The sequence below is a fragment of the Gadus chalcogrammus genome, chromosome 16 (assembly GCF_026213295.1).
Source record: "Gadus chalcogrammus isolate NIFS_2021 chromosome 16, NIFS_Gcha_1.0, whole genome shotgun sequence".
NCBI lineage: Eukaryota > Metazoa > Chordata > Actinopteri > Gadiformes > Gadidae > Gadus > Gadus chalcogrammus.
The window spans coordinates 11,115,080-11,133,601 of record NC_079427.1 but is presented as its reverse complement, the minus strand read 5'-3'; the positions used below and the strand labels follow the sequence as shown (position 1 = coordinate 11,133,601).

Here is an 18,522-nt window from a genome sequence, read left to right as displayed (position 1 = left end):
AGTATTTACTGTACACTGTGCTAATATTGACATTGCATTTCCTTCATTGAAATCTTAAGTTTAAACAAGGGCTGTGATTCAAAAGTGTAACTCAACACTTGTTTAAATATATATAATTAACCTTTTCGTCATTCGTTTGTTCATCTCTTCCAGGACTCAACGTATAACCAACCTCTGTCCATCCCCACGGCCGGCCTGGCTCTGAAAACGAGAGTATTCGCTGCGGTTAAAGCCACAAACCTCGACAAACGGTGCTAGATAACATTTGAATATTGATTCCTAAACCTACATTAATGCTGTATCTATTGCTTAAACTCTGATAACTGACTATGTGTGTCAAACAGCATTAATAATAATAATAATAATAATAAATAAAATGTATATAGCGCTTAATATGGTACTCTAAGACGCTTAGAGTAAAACACACACAAGCATTCAGACCATCATGTCATTATAGTCACTTTAACTGTTCCAATCATTCACATCACTGCCCTGCCTCGTCCCAAAAATATTATCTCATCTAATCAACTCAGTCGCCATCCTCCATGTATCAAACCATTATGTGACTGCAGGTCTTGGAGGCGCCAGTCAGGAGCAGAGCAGGGCAGATTAGTCATTCTCATTCCCCCTGTGAGGTTAGATCTCTATCCCGGCCCTCCGATAGGCTCTCATGGTTGAGTGTGTCTCCTGCAGATGGAACATCTTGATGGACTACTGTTACACCACCCCCTCAGGGAACCCAAACGACGAGCTGCGCTATGACCTATTCTTCGGGTAATCTCGCCGGTTTCTCCTCTGCTTCTTTCCCAGACCATGAATGGCTGATCAACCATACAAGTGGAGGGCCTCTCCTTGCTTATTATCCTTTTCAATTCGCAATGTGGGCCCCTTAAGAAATGTGGTCTGGATTTAAGAGATTTGACCTGAACAATCACCTTGTTTCTCTCTGAGTAAACTTACAGACAGCTAGTTCTCGTTTCAATGTCATCATTTAACAGATGTTTTGGTTCAATGACTTAGAGGGAGTTTTGGGGCAGATACATCAAAAGGGAGCAGGTAGGGTATCTGGCTCTAGGATTTCTAGAGGACATTTGTGTGTGAGTTTGATCACCCTGACCACTACACTACCCTGCCCCCCAGATAAAACATGTTTCTGTGTAAACAAATGAATGCCTGGACTCTCCTTACGGTTAACCGGCCAGCACCCCCCCACTGATTTAAAAATGTTTTACCTGTATGCATGTATGTATGTATGTATGTATGTATGTATGTATGTGAATTATGGCCCCCATTGCACCCATGGTCATCCCTGGAAGGAGATGGTCAACGCTGCGTTCCTTCTCAAGATTTCTTCCTTGAGTTTGTCTTGCCCTCTTGGGGGGCTAGGGTCGGGGGGGGGGGGGGGGGGGGGTCGGGGAGTCATAGACACATGGCCTGTTAACCCCTTAAAGACTGTACCTGTGATTAAAATCGAACTGAATCGAATCAAAGACGCACAAACGTTTACATCCGTATATGTGGTGCCCTCTGGGTGGTCTATGGTTGGGGGGGGGTGGGGGGGGTGTCATAAACACACGGCCGTCTAAGCACTTTGAGACTGTAACTGTGATTAAGTGCTACCCAAATAAAGTTTAGTTGAATCTGTGCTTTCCAGGTGCAACAAGGACCCCCAGACTACGGTGTTCGAGAACGGGCGGAGTCAGTCGGGGCGCTTTGCCTTCGAGGTGTTCCGCTTCGTGAAGCACCGGCACCAGAAGATGTCCACCGTGTTCCTGCACTGCGTGACCAAGCTGTGCCGCGCCGACGACTGCATCCTGCTGATGCCCGTAAGGAGGAGATAGGACCACCGGCCGATACAAACACAGTTAGCGGTAGATCTGAATCGGGTGTGGTGACGTGTGAACGTGGTGGATTCTGGTTTATTGACGATGTGATTGGATAGATCTGTGGTCGGCGAAGACGACGAGAGGAGGAAGGAAGACAAGACTCCAGCCTCGCCTCGTCTGATAAGGCGGTCCTCTCAGCGGGGCCTATCATCACCAGGAGTGGTATGGCTCTCTCTCCTCTGTCTCTGTGCTGCTCTACCTCTCTCCACCGCCATCTCTCTCTCTCTCTCTCTCTCTCTCTCTCTCTCCCTCTCTCTCTCTCTCTCTCTCTCTCCACCACCATCTCTCTGTCACTCTCTCTACTCCCTCTCTCTCTCTCTCTCTCTGTACTGCGCTGCCTCTCTCGCTCTCTTTCACTTGTCTTAAAGCATACACTATCTGTGCAGTACTTTTGTATCAACCTGGTTCATTTTTTCAACGTGCTTTGTAAATAAAATAATCTGTCCACAGATGAAACTCCAGCCACTAATTCACAACTTGGTGAGTCCTTCTATGTATCCTGCATCTAGATAGTGACATATAACATTACAAAATATTTACCAGCCTACATATTGATTGTATTGGTCGGCAATGAAGCACTTTACAAGGTTGATACACATGTTCATGTTTTCTTGTTGTTGTTTTTTATCAAGCAGGATCAAACGACTCTTCGCTGCCAATCAACCCAGCGACCAGCGCCCTCATATCGGGCGTGGTCATCCTGGGCGGGACCAGCCTCGCCTTTGTCCTGGTTGCGCTCCGCCTCCTTCGGAGGTCCCGCCCCCCAACGATGACATCATCAGGGGTTTGGAACCCAACCTTCAAATGAATTGATCATAGGAGTACACTGTACACTGTACACTGTATGTAAGCATGTGTGTCACCATTATATCCATATGTGTGTGTACTCTTTGAATGTAAACCTAGGATAGTCGGTGCTAGAATGTTATATACTATCTATACTCATATACTATATAAACTGTATACTTGTTCTTGCCTGCATATTTCTTTGCTATTCATTGGTATTATCAAACATAAGTACTGTAACATTTTTCTTTATATTTTATGTTAATGTGAATTATTAAAATTGTATCAAAAATACTAAACAAGAAGTAGAAGCAAAAAAATGGCAGATAAAAAAAAATCCAAATGGGAGATATATATACAAAATGGGAGATATATGTTTGCATTGGGCCATATTATAAAAATGTATTATTTCATCAAATAAAATGTGCGTGTGCTGATTTTCATTTTTCTATGGTTTCAAATTTCAGTATGAATTTAAAATATATAAGTTATTCCATTACATTCAATAAAAATGAATCACAAAATCTGAAGGAATCTATTTTGAAAGGTGTGGTTATAATTTCTGCCTTTAGTACAACCTCTGCATTGACTGACTACTGAGATTAGAACCATAAATAAAACCCTTGTTGGGTCTCAGTTCAGCCCCATGACTGGTGATAAAAATTGACTTGATGAATATTTCCACATAACGACTTCTCATGTGGAAATATAAACACATATTATTGATACCGAATCAAACCTTTGATCCAAATCAGGCGAGGCCGTCTTTATCAGGGTGATGGTGTGCATGACATCAAGCCCAAATTCTCCTTTGAAAATGAGATTAGGAGTCAATATGTTTTTCACTGTGACCCGATTTAAATGTTCTGTGAGTACGTGTGTATATCTGTGCATGAAGGTTGTAGATTGCGTGTCACAGCCCGGGTTGGTCTGAAACTCCTTTTCTTCTGAGGTCGACTGAGCTCAACAAACAGCCACACCCATGGTCAGGTCTGACCCCGATCACAGACCACACTCACCGGGTCACCTTACACAAATGCAATCTTTTGGTTTATTACCCCCCTCTCGCATCAAAGGCTGCTTTTGACGTTTGAGATTGTACTGGTTAATGACAGACCACTGAAAACATTGAAACTTGTGTATCATAGTTTTAAGAGCTTTTACGATCATCCAACACACGTGACTAGACTAAACTAATTATTGAATATTATCTAGTTTACCTTAAATAAAAAAAATCACATTTGCTTTTAAATTCAAAACATGTACGACATAATTGTTTTTTTAATTGCAGCCAGGACTTATCTTCAAGATTAATAGAAAAATGTGTTGTTTTGAGAACATACAATCACCAACCCTAAACCTTTGATCCAAGGATTATGCAACAAATGGATGAAGTAAAAAACAACATTTCATATCTAAAATTACTTTCAATGACAGGTTTGTGTAAAATGCGACCCGCCTTTTACACAAGCCCCACCTGCATTTTACACAAGCCCCTTTTGGGGAGAATTGGACCTAATTTCTCATTGTTGTGTATGTCCCGCGAGACAAACAACCATGCACTCTCTTACTTTATTAAGTTTCATATACTCACCCTAAGGGGGGTTTTCTGCCCCACAAAATCCACAAAGACGTATGGGCTACGGTCTCACCATGTTACTTTGAAGACTAGGGTTTCAGGATTTGCCTCCAGGAAATGGTCCACTAAACCTAAGCCACAAAAGAGAATTGTTCTAAGGCACCCAGGGTAGCCCCACCAAAGTGACACAGACCCTGTTTCCATCCAATTCTATAGAATACAGACACACTATATAGTTCTTCTCCGTGTCGCATATATACTGCACCCGCATCCCCACTAATTAAATCAGCAAACAGATGCAAGAGGTAAGAGCTCGAGAATTAGTGCAAATAACTCGGACCGTAGACAGAGTCAACCAAAATTGCCCTCTCTTGCTTGACCTCATTGGATTCTACATCTTAATTTTTTGATCATATTCCATTCTTTTACAGCTGACCACCCTGGACCCTACAGATATTCTGCTCTGCATGATTTGGGGTTTCCAGCCTATGCTTCCACTGATGCTATTGATTTTCTTTATATTTTGACTCCAGCTTTCTATAGAGCCTGATGGGGGCGATGGCTCTTATCAGCTTGCTCGGCCTGACGTCCCTCTTTATTGCGGGCCACGAGGCCCTCTCCTTATCTGAATGTGGACCGTATGGTAGAAGACCCGGTAAAACGCTGAATTTATTCTCATTGGCTTTTTCTGCTTTCTTATCTCGGCCCACAGCCTCAAGCCACACTTGCTTGCTAAACTTTTTTACTTTTTTTCAGCTTTGAAACACTGTAATCCCCTACGTTTAGATTTTTTGGCTGCAGCCTAAATTGTAGCTGTTTACCGGAAGGACACTTTTAAATACATTCAGCTCCCAACAGAAGGATATTTAAATTGAATAGGGTCTTAGCGGCTATCAAGATGTTTAGGTAATCCCACATAACAGTTGTTGAGACATTAAAAGACTTCATATTATATTGATGGTGGTGGGCTTAAGACCAAGAGGGTGTTATAAAGGGAGGAAAATGCAGTCAACACTGCATGTACTCAAACAGTCCCACCGAAGAGCAGGTGGTCTATTGATGGAAGAAGTAGGCCTAAAGGACTGTACTTTCTACAGTGAATACCACCCCTGTTCCTATGAGAAAAGTGAAATAAATCATTCAATCAACAGTTTCTGTTGAGGCGCTATGTGGCTCAGGAGGTAAGGCAGGTTTGCTGCTAAACGGAAGGTTGCTCGTTCGATTGTCAAGGTGTCCCTGAGCAAGGCACCTCCCCCTAACTGCTCCCGACATGCTGGCTGTCGCCTTGCATGGCTGACACCGCCGTCGGTGCATGAATGTTAGCATGAATGGGTGATTGTTAGGCAATATTGTAAAGCGCTTTGAGTGGCCACTGGTTAGAAAAGCCCTGCAATCCATTTAATATTACCTTTGAGGTGATGACATGTCCTGCCTCCCTCATCCTCATCCAGAATACACTGATATCTCCGTGGTGTGTGGGACCTCGGCCATCGAGCTGGCCATTCAGATCTGCCCAGCCATCTACACGGGCTACAACGAGAGCCTGCTTCTCCTGAACCTCGTCAACGACAACAACACCTGCAAGGGGACCCTGGATGTCTGGGCGGTGCCCCCGGTTCTGAAGTTCTCCTTCCCCATCAGGGACGGCAACGCCTGTGGGAGCAACTTTCAGGTGGGTCGAGAACCAGTGTTGCCCGATTGGGCCAGATTTCCTGCCCAATCTGGCAACCCATAACACGCGATGTACAGAACACGCGATTCTTGACAGTTGTTATACAGGGCGAAAACAATTTATGGTAATTTGAGTAAATTTGCACAAATCTGACAACCTTTGAGAAGAACTGATCTGGAAGAGTTGAGATGAGACATGGGTTGTCTAGTGGGGGGCTGCAAGGTCTTGTGGTTAGGGTATTGGACTACTACCCCAAAGCTACTGGGTCCTTAATTATAAGCCATCAAAGTCACTTTGAAGTCAAATGTATACCAAATGACTAAAAAGGAGATCATCATTTGAGTTGGACTTCGGATGTTTAGACCCTTAACCTGACACATCTCCAGGTATTTTATTCTGGCTCCCTTTTACAAAAAAGTCTCATAAGCAACATTCCCAAAAAAATATTTTTTTCCTCAGACCACCAACTCGCCCGGGACAGGGATCTTTTCCGACTATTCCAACACCCAAAATGTCAACGTGAGTGGCATAATCCAGTCCTTCGACCCCACCATCGGAACCATCACCTACAACGCCGAGCTCAAGTACTACTACTCCTGTGCCTACCCCCTGGAGTACCTCGTCAACAACACACAAGTAGACGTGTGAGTAAGAAGTCATCTTGGGCATCCACCACTTTATCACTAACTTGGAGCTTTGGTAAGCGTCAGAATATTAGTGTAAACCCTAGAGAAGGAAAATATTATATATGTATTATTACAAATAGAACATGGTAACACTTAACAATATGGGTTGAATAATTAACCATTAATTAACATTAGTTGATTCAATTAATTCTTATATTATACAGCACAAACATAGGTTAGGTTAGTAGGGTATTATTTACCCTCGGCTAAGAGGTAGAGCATTTGTCTTGTAACCGAAAGGTTGCTAGTTCGATCCCCAGCTCCTCCTAGCTGAGTGTTGATGTGTCCCTGAGCAAGACACTTAACCCTAACTGCTCCTGACGATCTGGCTGTCGCCTTACATGGTTGACTCTGCCGTCGGTGTGTCAATGTGTGTATTAACCGATGAAAGTTGCTTTGGATAAAAGTGTCTGCTAAATGCCCTAATTTGAATTGTATTTAACACTATTAAATCATGTATAAATGAATACCTCAGTTAACATGAACCCTGTGCATAAATGATTAGTAGTCCATTATTTAACTTTTAAATTACTGTTAGTTTATTGCTGTAGGCACTAATGCTGATTAATGGTTTATAAATGTACCCTGATTGTGAAATGTTACCTAGGACTGTCATCCGATGGCTATATAGGGTTTAGGGTTCTGTGTGTGACCTTTGACCCTTCTGATCCCCGCGTTTGACCTCCTCCTTCACAGGTCAGCCTCTTCCGTCGCCTTGAAGGACAAAAATGGGAGCTTCGTCAGCACCCTGCGCATGGAGCTGTTTGACGTGAGGAGACGATGTCCCTCCGCTTAAAAATAGCATCTAATCCTAGCTATCTTTGTTGTATACAGGCAATGGGTTAACCTAGCTATGAACATCCTAACTGTACCGACAGAGACATATTGTTTCAAATTCTTCTGACAAATGTTGTTGTAAATCGCTGTGGATAAAAGAGTCTGCTAAGTGCCCTGAGTGTAAATGTCAATGTAAAGACAAACACAGCACTCTCTCTTTTGTTTGATTTATTTGACCAGGATGCCAACTATGAGTCTCCCCTGATCATCCCCAGTCTGGGGGTGGAACTGAGAACCAAGATCTACGTCCAGGTGGTCGCATCCAACCTCACGTCCCAGTAAGAACGCTTATTGAGATGCTATACGCTGATGAAGGAAAGAGAGAGAGAGAGAGAGAGAGAGAGAGAGAGAGAGAGAGAGAGAGAGAGAGAGAGAGAGAGAGAGAGAGAGAGAATGAGTGAGTTCGCGAGTGAGAGAGAGAGAAAGAGAGAGAGAGAGAATGAGAGAGAGAGAAATAGAGAAAGAGGGGGGGGGGGGGGGGGGGGGAGAGAGAGAGATGGAGGACTGCCTGTGATCCTGAACCCCGCTCCTGTCCCACAGGTTCCATGTTTTCCTGGACCGCTGCTACGCCTCCATCTCTCCAGGGCCCTCCGACTCCACCTTCTTCAACCTCTTTGTTCCGTAAGTCATGATAACTGAACACGTAACAGCGTTATGTAACATATGCCTTAAGGGTGATGTATACCACCAGGTGTGAGTGTGATCAGCCATTAACAGCCGTTTTGAAAATCTGCCTCTTCTGACATCACAATTGGGCGTGTCCACCTACATGTGTGCTGGATTGATCAGTCTACTAGCCTACCCTGTGGACTGCAGCAAACGTTGGTCATCTATCCGTCATACATCTAGGTGGACACGCCCACTTGTGATATCACTAGAGGCAGATTATCAAAGCCTTGATAATGGCTATCACACTCACACCTGGTGGTATATTATGGGACCTTTAAAGAAAAATGCTTTGTATTATGCAAATTCCTCAAGGAGCTGGCCCTTTAACTAAATCTTTGAAAATGATTATTATCGTTATTATTATTACTAACAAATCGTCGTCTGTATTTACGCGACCCCAAGGTGCTCAATCGACCCGCTGACCACCATGATGGAGAACGGCGACAGCCAGACGGCACGCTTCTCCTTCTCCGCCTTCCGCTTCATCGAGCAGCAGAACGAGACCGTGTCCACCTACTACCTGCACTGCATCACCCGGCTCTGCGAGAACGCTGCCTGCAGCACCTTCCAGGTGAGTGACGGCCCCACCCAACAGGCACAGGTGAGGGTGTGTTCGAGATGCATCTTACACCACCCGCACGAGTTGCTCTTGTGATGACATTTCCTCGCTCGTAGTACTTACAGCGTTCCTGTTTGTCTTTGTGGGCATCGCTACACGACATGTCGGGGAAGAACAGTCGTTGGATCTTCATTGTTATGGTTAGCTATATTAGCCTCGCAAACCAGCTCGAAAACAAACAACACAACTTTGCATTGTGCACAGCAAGACACATTATGGGCGCAGCAGGCCATCTTTATTTGTCGAGTTGTACGGTCAACCTCCCTTAGAAATTCTATTTATCAAGGGGCTGTATTTAAAGCCCCTTGATAAATAGAAAAATAATACAAATAAAAAAAATTATAAAAAATTCAACGCAACTCTGACATTGCCCAGCTGGTGGGGGGGCAATGACGTCATCGTTTGCGTTTCAGGCGCCACACAAACCCTACACGCATATATATTTGAAACCACCCTGGGACATGGTTTCAGAAATGTGCGGTTTCGGGATCCGCCGGCTCCGTCTGGATGGTCAGCCGAAACGCACAAGATTTAAGGCCCATTCACACCCTACGATAAATACGGATACGGACCGTTTCGTCCGGTCCCGGAGGTGTTTCGTCCGTAAATTGGTCCGTCGCCTCTGAGCTTACGAATCCGGTGTGCTCCGGGAGAACCGGAGCAATACCACCGGAAATCGAGGCGGCAGTATAGAGTCCAAAGTCAGACCATTCGCGAAAATAGATAGAGTAGTATAATATCTGATATATATATATAGGCCTATATATATATTGTATTTGACGTTTTGTACTTATATTATACTATATACCTGACATTTTTATTTTATTGTTTATTGTTATTGTTCCCCTGCTTTGGCAATGAGTTGTAACTGGTAATTTAACTACATTTTGAGGAGAGATCTGCGGTTTGGTGAGGGGTGTCACATATGCCACCGCACACTTTTTGCACTTTTTTTTGCCGATTTCGGATGACGCAAAGAGAAATCATCTCAATCATCTACAGATGTCATGTTTGCGATTGTCGATGCCGTTAATTTGTGAAACGACTGTCACTGCCCTCTAGAGGATTTATTGCGTAACATCCATAACAACGCTGAAACTAGACGGAGGTATGAAGGGTAGTTCCGGGGGCAACGTTTGGGGCGCCGGACGATTTTCGTCCGGATCCGGAGGTATGGATCGGCCTTTAACACCTCGTTTCCACATACGTACATTCTCGTATAAGATCCAACCGTCTCCGACCGAAAGTCCATTCATTCCTATGTGATTCTCCGTGATGTCCGTTTTTCCTCCGAGACTCCTCCCCTCCGTAAAATTTCTGTCCGGTATGTCCGTAATACACGTTCAAAAAATGTAACTTTCGCCGTCGTTTTACGGAGATACCGTATGAAAGTTTTTATGTTTTTCACAAAACATGTAAGTACCTGGCAGGCCAAACTCCTCGCCGATCTCTTTCCAAGCCTGGTTGGTTTTGTTTTTATCTCTGTATATGTCGATCCTCATGTTCCAAAATACCGGTCTCCTAAAAACGGCCATTATCATACATTCCCCAATCTTTTTGGCTGACCGTAAATAAATTCATGTCCGTACGTAAAACACTAGCGACCCCTTCAGTAAATTTACGGAAGCACGGATACGAAAAACATACGTATGTGGAAACGAGGCGTTACGCCTCGTTTCCACATACGTATGTTTGAGTTGTAACTGGTCGCTCCCGACGTGCTGGCTGTAACTGGCTGTAACTGGTCATTTAACAACATTTTGAGGAGATAATCTGCGGGTTGGTGAGGGGTGTCAAATGACACCGCACACTTTTTGCACTTTTTTTTTGCCGATTTCGGATGACACAAAGTAAAATCATCTCTACAGATGTTTGCGATTGTCGATGCCGTTTGGGGCGACGGACGAATTTCGTCCTGATCCGGAGGTATGAATCGGCCTTCATGCGGTTTCACCAAAAAATCTGCTCCGTGTGGATGGGGCCTAAGAATCCCAAGATATGACGACCCAAATGTGTAACCTGGTGAAATGCCGGAAGAAAGCCTCAGCGATTTCCCAATTTTGCAGCTCGTCCGGGTGGTGTACGAGGCATCTCAAACACACACGCCTCGTGCCCACTGCCTCCGTCCGTTGACTGATCCCCATTGACTTTGAATGGGGACGGACGCACAATGCATTGTGGATCCGTGCGCTGAAGGCTCCGTCAAAGGCGGCGACGGATCCGTCATCCAATCAGATCACGTATGCAAATATAAGCACTGTGCACTACTCGGGCTCTGACGACCCTGGAAACCTCCCCCATCCGTCAGCCACGCCTTCTGAGTCCTTTGACTGACGGTGCAGTGGGCATGACGCCTCATGCCCACTGCACCGTCAGTCAAAGGACGTGGGAAGGCGTGGCTGACGGAGGGGGGAGTAGTCTTTGCTGAGGCATCCGTCAGCCAATCAAATCGCTTCCCGCTAACAACAACAAAGCCGGGTTCTTCCCGCTTCTTCCTGCTTGTTGCGTTGTCATTGCAAGATGACCCGCTTTCCCGCTTTCCAGTATCGTCATAGCCCGAGTCCCGTCACAGTGCTTACATTTGCATACGCGATCTGATTAGATGACGGATCCGTCGCTGCCGAAAAAGTTGAACATTTTTCAACTATTTGACGGAGCCGAAGGCTCCAACGGATCGGACGGATCCACAATGCATTGCGCGTCCGTCCCCATTCAAAGTCAATGGGGATCAGTCAACGGACGGAGGTAGTTAGGGTTAGGGTTCGCGTATGCAAATTTAAGCACTGTGACGCGACTCAGGCTCTGACGATACTGGAAAGCGGGAAAGCGGGTCATCTTGCATCGCAACAAGCAGGAAGAAGCGGGAAGAACCCGGCGAAGCGATTTGATTGGCTGACGGGTGCCTCTGCAAAGACTACTCCCCCATCCGTCAGCCACGCCTTCCCACGTCCGTTGACTGACGGTGCAGTGGGCATGAAGCGTAACGCTACATGCCCACTGCACCGTCAGTCATCCGTCAGCCAATCAAATCGCTTCGCCGGGTTCTTCCCGCTTCTTCCTGCTTGTTGCGATGCAAGATGACCCGCTTTCCCGCTTTCCAGTATCGTCAGAGCCCGAGTCGCGTCACAGTGCTTAAATTTGCATACGCGATCTGATTGGATGACGGATCCGTCGCTGCCGAAAAAGTTGAACATTTTTCAACTTTTTGACGGAGCCAAAGGCTCCAACGGAACGGACGGATCCACAATGCATTGCGCGTCTGTCCCCATTCAAAGTCAATGGGGATCAGTCAACGGACGGAGGTAGTGGGCACGAGGCGTGAGGCGGCTGGTGTATAGTCCTCTGTAAAGTGCTGTTCGTAGACACGGAGAGCCCTCTCCGTTGCTGGGGAGCCTGTCGGAGACCCTCTCCGTTGCTTACGCATCCAATATTTTTAACTAACCGTCAACGCAACGGAGACGGCAAGGGCTGTGATTGGTCCTCTAACAAAATAATTCCGGAATCACTTTTCCCGCTTTGACTTTGCACCTTATTTACTTTGTACATTGTTTACTTTGCACATTAAGGACCAATAAACACCAAATAAGATTTGAAAAGCTTTGGAAGTTTATTTACAACACTATTTCCATGGTTTGTAGATCGATGGACCGCGAATGGCATTGCGTAACCGACATCCCGACGGAAAACTATGAATGCTCGAGGGGTCTCCGTAGTTACGGAGTCAGATTGCGGATTACAGAGTCGGAGTGGTATACTTTGGCACTCACGCGTGCCTGTTGGGTTCTGTGCCCTCAGACGTGCAATGAGAGGAGGAGGAGGAGCGTGAACACCGCAGTGGTGCAGGAGGGGCTGACGGAGCCGTCCCTTCTCACAGTGCCTATTAAGACCAAGGCGGAGGGCAGTACGTATCCCGCCACAAACTGCTCAATCACTTCACTTCAATTCCACTTCATTCAGTTCAATTCAGTTCATATCAAATCTATTCGATTAAATTAAATTAAATTCAGTTCGATTACATTTAATTTAATTCAGTTCTGTCCAGTTTAATTCGATTCGATTCGATTGAATCCAATACAATTCAGGTCTAGATTGGCATGGGAAAGCTATATTTACATTAAAGAATGCTATAAGTAAAGCAAGATTGTTTAAATTACAATATCACAATCATTGAAAAGTGGATCTAGTGTGTGTGTGTGTGTGTGTGTGTGTGTGTGTGTGTGTGTGTGTGTGTGTGTGTGTGTGTGTGTGTGTGTGTGTGTGTGTGTGTGTGTGTGTGTGTGTGTGTGTGTGTGCGTGTGTGTGTGTTTGTGTGTGATAGACTGTGAGAGAGAGAGAAAGAAAGAAAGAAAGAAAGAAAGAAAGAAAGAAAGAAAGAAAGAAAGAAAGAAAGAAAGAAAGAAAGAAAGAAAGAAAGAAAGAAAGAAAGAAAGAAAGAAAGAAAGAAAGAAAGAAAGAAAGAAAGAAAGAAAGAAAGAAAGAAAGAAAGAAAGAAAGAGAGAGAGAGAGAGAGATATCATGTGTCACTCGTGTGCTATTGTCTTACAACTGATCACATTAACTTTCATTTATTCAGCCTTAATCGCATTTTTGTCTCAAAGGGCCTCACAAGCTAAAATTCTTTGACACCAATGATTTAATCTCTTCTCTGTTGCCTATTATACTTGTTACATAATAATTTGATGCAATTTCCATTTACTTACACTGCTTATATCTTTTCTAGCCACTACGACCAAAGAAGAGGGTAAGCATGTTTTCTCAAAAAACGCCACCAAAATTATTACAATTGTTGTGATTTGATCACGAATTTAAATTATGCATGATATGACATGTATGATTGTTTCACGACGTACCTAATTGATTAAGATTTTATTGTTCGCTCACAGAGCACCCTAGTGGCCAGGGTCAGAACGGTGGGTCCATCGGTCTTGGCATCGCCGTAGGGGTCCTGCTACTTGTCGGAGCCGCGGCGATGCTGACGGCTGCAACCTTCTACCGAAGAATGAGACGGTTGAGCTAGACGACGTCTCAAAGACCCAGGACTGGGCGAAAGTATAGAGATATGTTATGCTTGCTGGCATAATGTAGCACTTTATGTGGAATTATTGGACTATAGCTGTAGGTCTGAGTTACTGTGTCAATACAACTGTTTAAAAGTCCATTAGAACTAAATGGAAAGGGGAAGATAAACGAATAAAGAAGATCAACTGCCATACTACATTGGAGATTGATAAAGACGAAATGATAGAAAGAAAGGTATAATGAAAATGAACCATTATGTACTGTACATTTTCATTGTAGTTGTGAAAGATTCCAGGGTAATGTGTGTGCTAACTAATCGTCATGTTTGGAGCTTGCTGAGAACAGCTGGTCTTCTACTATATTAGCAAAGTCCTCCATCTCCTGTTTTCTCTGTCATTCTTGTTGCATGTTGCTTGCAGATATCATGCATGATTAAATGTTTGAAACATATGCTGTGCTACTGTATTGAATTCTGTTTCCCCCCCATCGGCCTAACCCAACGAACTCATACTGTTTTTTGGAGGAACATTTGTGTGATTTTTTTTTGCCATGCAGCTGAGTCATATCATTCTTTAATCCAGCAATCACACTATTACAATATCAGAACAAATAAGAAAGCACAAAGTCCTCATGAATAAATATAAAGTAATTAGTAAGATACTTGGGCAAAACGCACAAATTGCGTCGTTACCTCCTCCTCCACCAGGGGGAGCCTGAACACAATCTTTCACTTTCGACTCTAAACAAAGAAGTTTACTTGCATATTTCCAATAATATCACGCTTAATGGGAGAGGATGAAATGCATTATAGCTTACCACTGTAAAGACGATATTTTGCAGCCTACGTCATTATGTTAGGGAGTGTTGGTGCCAGCTCTTTTTACATGTGGGCGTGTGGACCTGGGAAGGGGATGACTTTACGTCCGTTAATCTTTTGTCTTCCAACCTGTGAGATGTTTTCCGATGGGTGGTGAGATGTCTTCATTATGTAAAGGAGAGACAAGCAGCCACCATCAATATAATCCTCATAATATTAAGTATTGTAAAGTAGGCCATGACTAACTCAATGACTAGTAGATTACCCACTTTTGAAGCATGACTTGATGATTGCGGGTATATATATATATATATATATATATATATAGAGAGAGAGAGAGAGAGAGAGAGAGAGAGAGAGAGAGAGAGAGAGAGAGAGAGAGAGAGAGAGTAGGCTATATAAAAAAAGTTAGTTGATTGCGGAGTATATATATGTATATACTTATATACTCCCCAATCAACTAACTTTTAGTGATCTTCCCCAATTTAATTAAAATAATAGAGATGAGAGCGTGCTCTCGCCCTCTATCTAATGGCGCGGACATTAACCTTAAGAACCAGCTGGCGGTTTTCCTTATATGGTGATATCCGGAGAGCCCTCTGGGAGCGAGGAGCCTGTAACTACACCCCTGTTGCTATACCCTACTGGCCAAATAGATTAATATGAACCACGTTAACACACTATTTACTCATGTTTCCATTTGATTATTACACCTAGCCATATCATCACAGTTCAGGGTCCCCTGTGTTGGGTGAAAAAAACGAAAACAAAGTTATAATAAACGTTAGAAGTTGAAATCTCCATCCAAGCATGGTTGGACTTCCCACTCGCTAGTGTGTTTTTGGCTTCGTAATTTACCGGTCTTTTCTAATTAATATTCATTGAGTCAGTATGTCAGCTATAGATTTGATTTAGCAGGCAGGGGGACAATTATAAAAAATTGATGAAGCAGCTTTCTTTAAATTAGGTCAGGCATATGAACTTGAAGTGTATTGTTATGATTAAATAAAGCCTGCGGTTGCTTTAATTTCCCCTCAGACTCAGACAACCAAGAGTGCTGCTTCACTGTGGACAATATCGCCTTTGGTCCAAGGCAGATAGTGTTGCAAATATTCCTCAACACAATAGGCTGCACAACACAGCCGCAGGAGGAGACGCACGACACAAAGGCGAGGAGGTATAAGCAAATGAGACGTTTTCCTTAAAGGTCACACGGCATGAAAATCACTTTATTATGGCCGTGATAATACATACTATATCTATGTATAATATGATATTATTTAGATATAGAGCTCCAGGACTCCCGCCGGAGCACCTGGAGTGTTCTAGAATATTTACAGAACACGGCCAAAAGCTGTGTGCGCCTCCGGATGATATTATGAATCGGAGCCATTGCGATGCATCCACTGTAAACACGAACGCATGGTACCGTGGCCGCAAGCTGCTCAGGGCCACACCCCAACCCTCCACATTGACACGCCTTTAAATAACGGCACTCTTGTGGAAAGCTCATTGTGGGACTGGCTCATAGTGGCTGTAATTCTGCACCAAGGCTGAATTCCTTGAACGTCTTCAGATACTGTATTAGGGGCCCACTAACACCTATATAAAAGCATCCATAAAGTAGCATGCCATGGGACCTTTAAACACACCGCCTCTTTGGGGTATCGACGCATGGTGTGTGAGACTGGACGAGTGGAGTGCAACAGTATTTGTAGTGCAGGCTATAAAGTGAGTGAGTGTGTGTTGATCTGTAACGAGAGGCGTGACGAGTGTGTGGAGAGGTATCAGGGGCCCAGCTGCCTAGGCTGGGATGTTCTAGCTGTAGGGCTCATACTGTGAAACATCTGTGATGGGCGGTGGCTTGCCCCAATTACACACCGGTATCTGGCCCATCCTCCTTATGTCTCACACGCTACCATCTTTTATTCATACCTCCATGCAGCCATACCTTTTGGCTCACAATTTAAAAAAAAAACTTCCTCGGTAAAACAGATTGAGCCTATTCATTAATTGTGGAATTATCATGACAAAGGAAGCGGGGGGAAAATGGCGTATTATCTAATTGGATGTTGACGTGTGCTTGAACCTACAATTAAAGCTTGTGGCCTGCAATTAAGCTATCTTTCAATGGCGAATGAAGTGTTCTGCATATTCTAATCAGCTTGGCATGGAGCTAATGTCTCCATGCCAGAACGCTGCTGTCTGCAAGGCACCTGGGCAGAATCGTTGTTCTACCTTTTATCCTTGTAGAAATAGTGTAAGTTGTAACTTATATTATGCAACTGAAAGAAATTGCGTAATGCTTTGGAGTTACCATACATGCTGCGGTGGGAGAAACCCAAGTACCTCAAAAGGAGAGAGGCAATCGCACGCAATTGGGAGAAAACTCCCCCCTTCCTCCCTTCTCCTCGCCCTGTCTTGCCGATCTCCGCACCTTCTCGCTGCGGTTGAGTCGCTCTCTAAAAGGCACTAGCCTGGCGTGTTGAAAGAAGACAAATATAGCTGGGTTTAAGGTTTCCTTCTCTGTGCAAACAGTGGGCAGGATAAATACAGATAGGATGGCAAATCCCACAATAGACAAGCATAATCCAGCCCGGGATGAGCGGGCCGCTTCCTGCATCGCTTCAAATCCTCTCCCCTTTTTTTGGGGGGGTTGTTTTCTCCCCTTGGCTTCTAGATTATCATAGAAGGGCGCAGCTGGGTAAGTACGGGTAGAAAGCCAGAGGAATTTCCAAATAACGAACCGGCCACCCAAGAGAATGGTATTAAGTGCGATCAGCAGCAGCAGTGGTTCAGACGCTCTAAAGAGCTCAGAGGAGAATCCTCTCCTGGAGTCTTCTCTAAAGCCCTCAGAGAGAGGGAGAGAGGGAGAGAGAGGGAGGGGGAGAGAGAGAGGGGGGAGAGAGAGGGAGGGGGAGAGAGAGAGGGGGGAGAGAGAGAAAGGGAGAGGGGGAAGAGAGAGAGGGGGGAGAGAGAGAAAGGGAGAGGGGGGAGAGAGAGGGGGGAGAGAGGGGGGAGAGAAAGAGAGGGGGGAGAGAGGGGGGAGCGAGAGGGGGGGAGAGGGAGAGAGAGAGGGGGGGGGCGAGAGAGGGGAAAAGAGGAGCAAGAGAGAGGGGGGGGGAGGGGGGGAGAGGGAGAGAGAGGGGGGAAGAGAGAGGGGACAGAGAAAGAGAAAGAGAGGAGAGAGAGGGGGGAGAGACATGTAGAGAGAGGAGACAGAGAGAGAGGATAGAGAGAGGAGAGAGAGAGAGAGAGAGAGAGACGGGGTGGAGATATAGGAGAGAGAGGGAGAGAGGAAAGAAAGAAGACAGACAGAGCACAGAAAGAGTACAGATAGCGGAAGAGAGAAAAGAGAAAGAGGAGAGAGCGGGTGAGCAAGAGACACTACTCTGAGAGACCTCTCGGTCTTCAGCATCCTGCCAATTTCCGTGCCTTTTTTTTTTCTTCTTTCTTTTCACACACTTCCACCGGCGGCAACATCTGCGGAGCTCCATTGTGTGTGCTTGAACAAATAAGCTCTACTTAGAGAAAAAAGTCCTCAGTCTGAGGTCTCCTTGCCTCACCTCCAATTATTTGCCGAGCTGTCCGTCATCCATTCAACAGGGGGCTACTTGTTAATGATTGATACGACACCTCCTAATGTGATGGATGGGCTCCGCTGCCGCTCCGCCAGCGAGGGGGGGGGGCGGGGACGCGGGGGGTGTGTCACCTTCGCCTCCCCCTCCCCCTCGCCCATCCCCATCGCCCCCGGCGCCCCACCCACCACTCTGCATCTCACCACCCTGTCCCTCCTCCGCCCCCCCCTCCCCCCCCCCTCCCCCCTCCCCTCCTCCCTCCGCCCTCACCACCTCCCTCCCCCCTCCCCACCTCCCTCCCTTCCTCCCCTCCCCTTCCCTATTTTTGTGTGGTGGAGGAAGAGGGGGGAGGTAGAGGGGGGAGGAAGGGGGGG

At 45.3% G+C, this 18,522-nt stretch overlaps 2 protein-coding genes across 2 annotated transcripts in view; both read left to right on the top strand.

Annotated features, from left to right (window-relative positions):
- The window catches only part of LOC130405608 (zona pellucida-like domain-containing protein 1), a 5,615-nt gene extending 2,921 nt beyond the window's left edge, over window positions 1-2,694 (top strand). The window contains exons 5-10 of the mRNA XM_056610785.1: window positions 154-251; window positions 694-774; window positions 1,655-1,826; window positions 1,943-2,048; window positions 2,337-2,366; window positions 2,522-2,694. Of these exons, the coding sequence (XP_056466760.1) occupies window positions 154-251; window positions 694-774; window positions 1,655-1,826; window positions 1,943-2,048; window positions 2,337-2,366; window positions 2,522-2,694 (660 nt within the window). The remainder of the gene's footprint in view (window positions 1-153; window positions 252-693; window positions 775-1,654; window positions 1,827-1,942; window positions 2,049-2,336; window positions 2,367-2,521) is intronic.
- A 2,115-nt stretch (window positions 2,695-4,809) lies between these two features.
- LOC130406452 (zona pellucida-like domain-containing protein 1) lies at window positions 4,810-14,042 on the top strand. The gene is made up of 10 exons (XM_056612039.1): window positions 4,810-4,906; window positions 5,703-5,923; window positions 6,383-6,567; window positions 7,306-7,378; window positions 7,627-7,724; window positions 7,987-8,067; window positions 8,518-8,686; window positions 12,530-12,635; window positions 13,455-13,475; window positions 13,618-14,042. Exons 1-10 carry the CDS (start codon window positions 4,810-4,812, stop codon window positions 13,749-13,751), a joined length of 1,185 nt encoding a protein of 394 aa, XP_056468014.1. The 3' UTR covers window positions 13,752-14,042.
- Window positions 14,043-18,522: the final 4,480 nt, after the last annotated feature.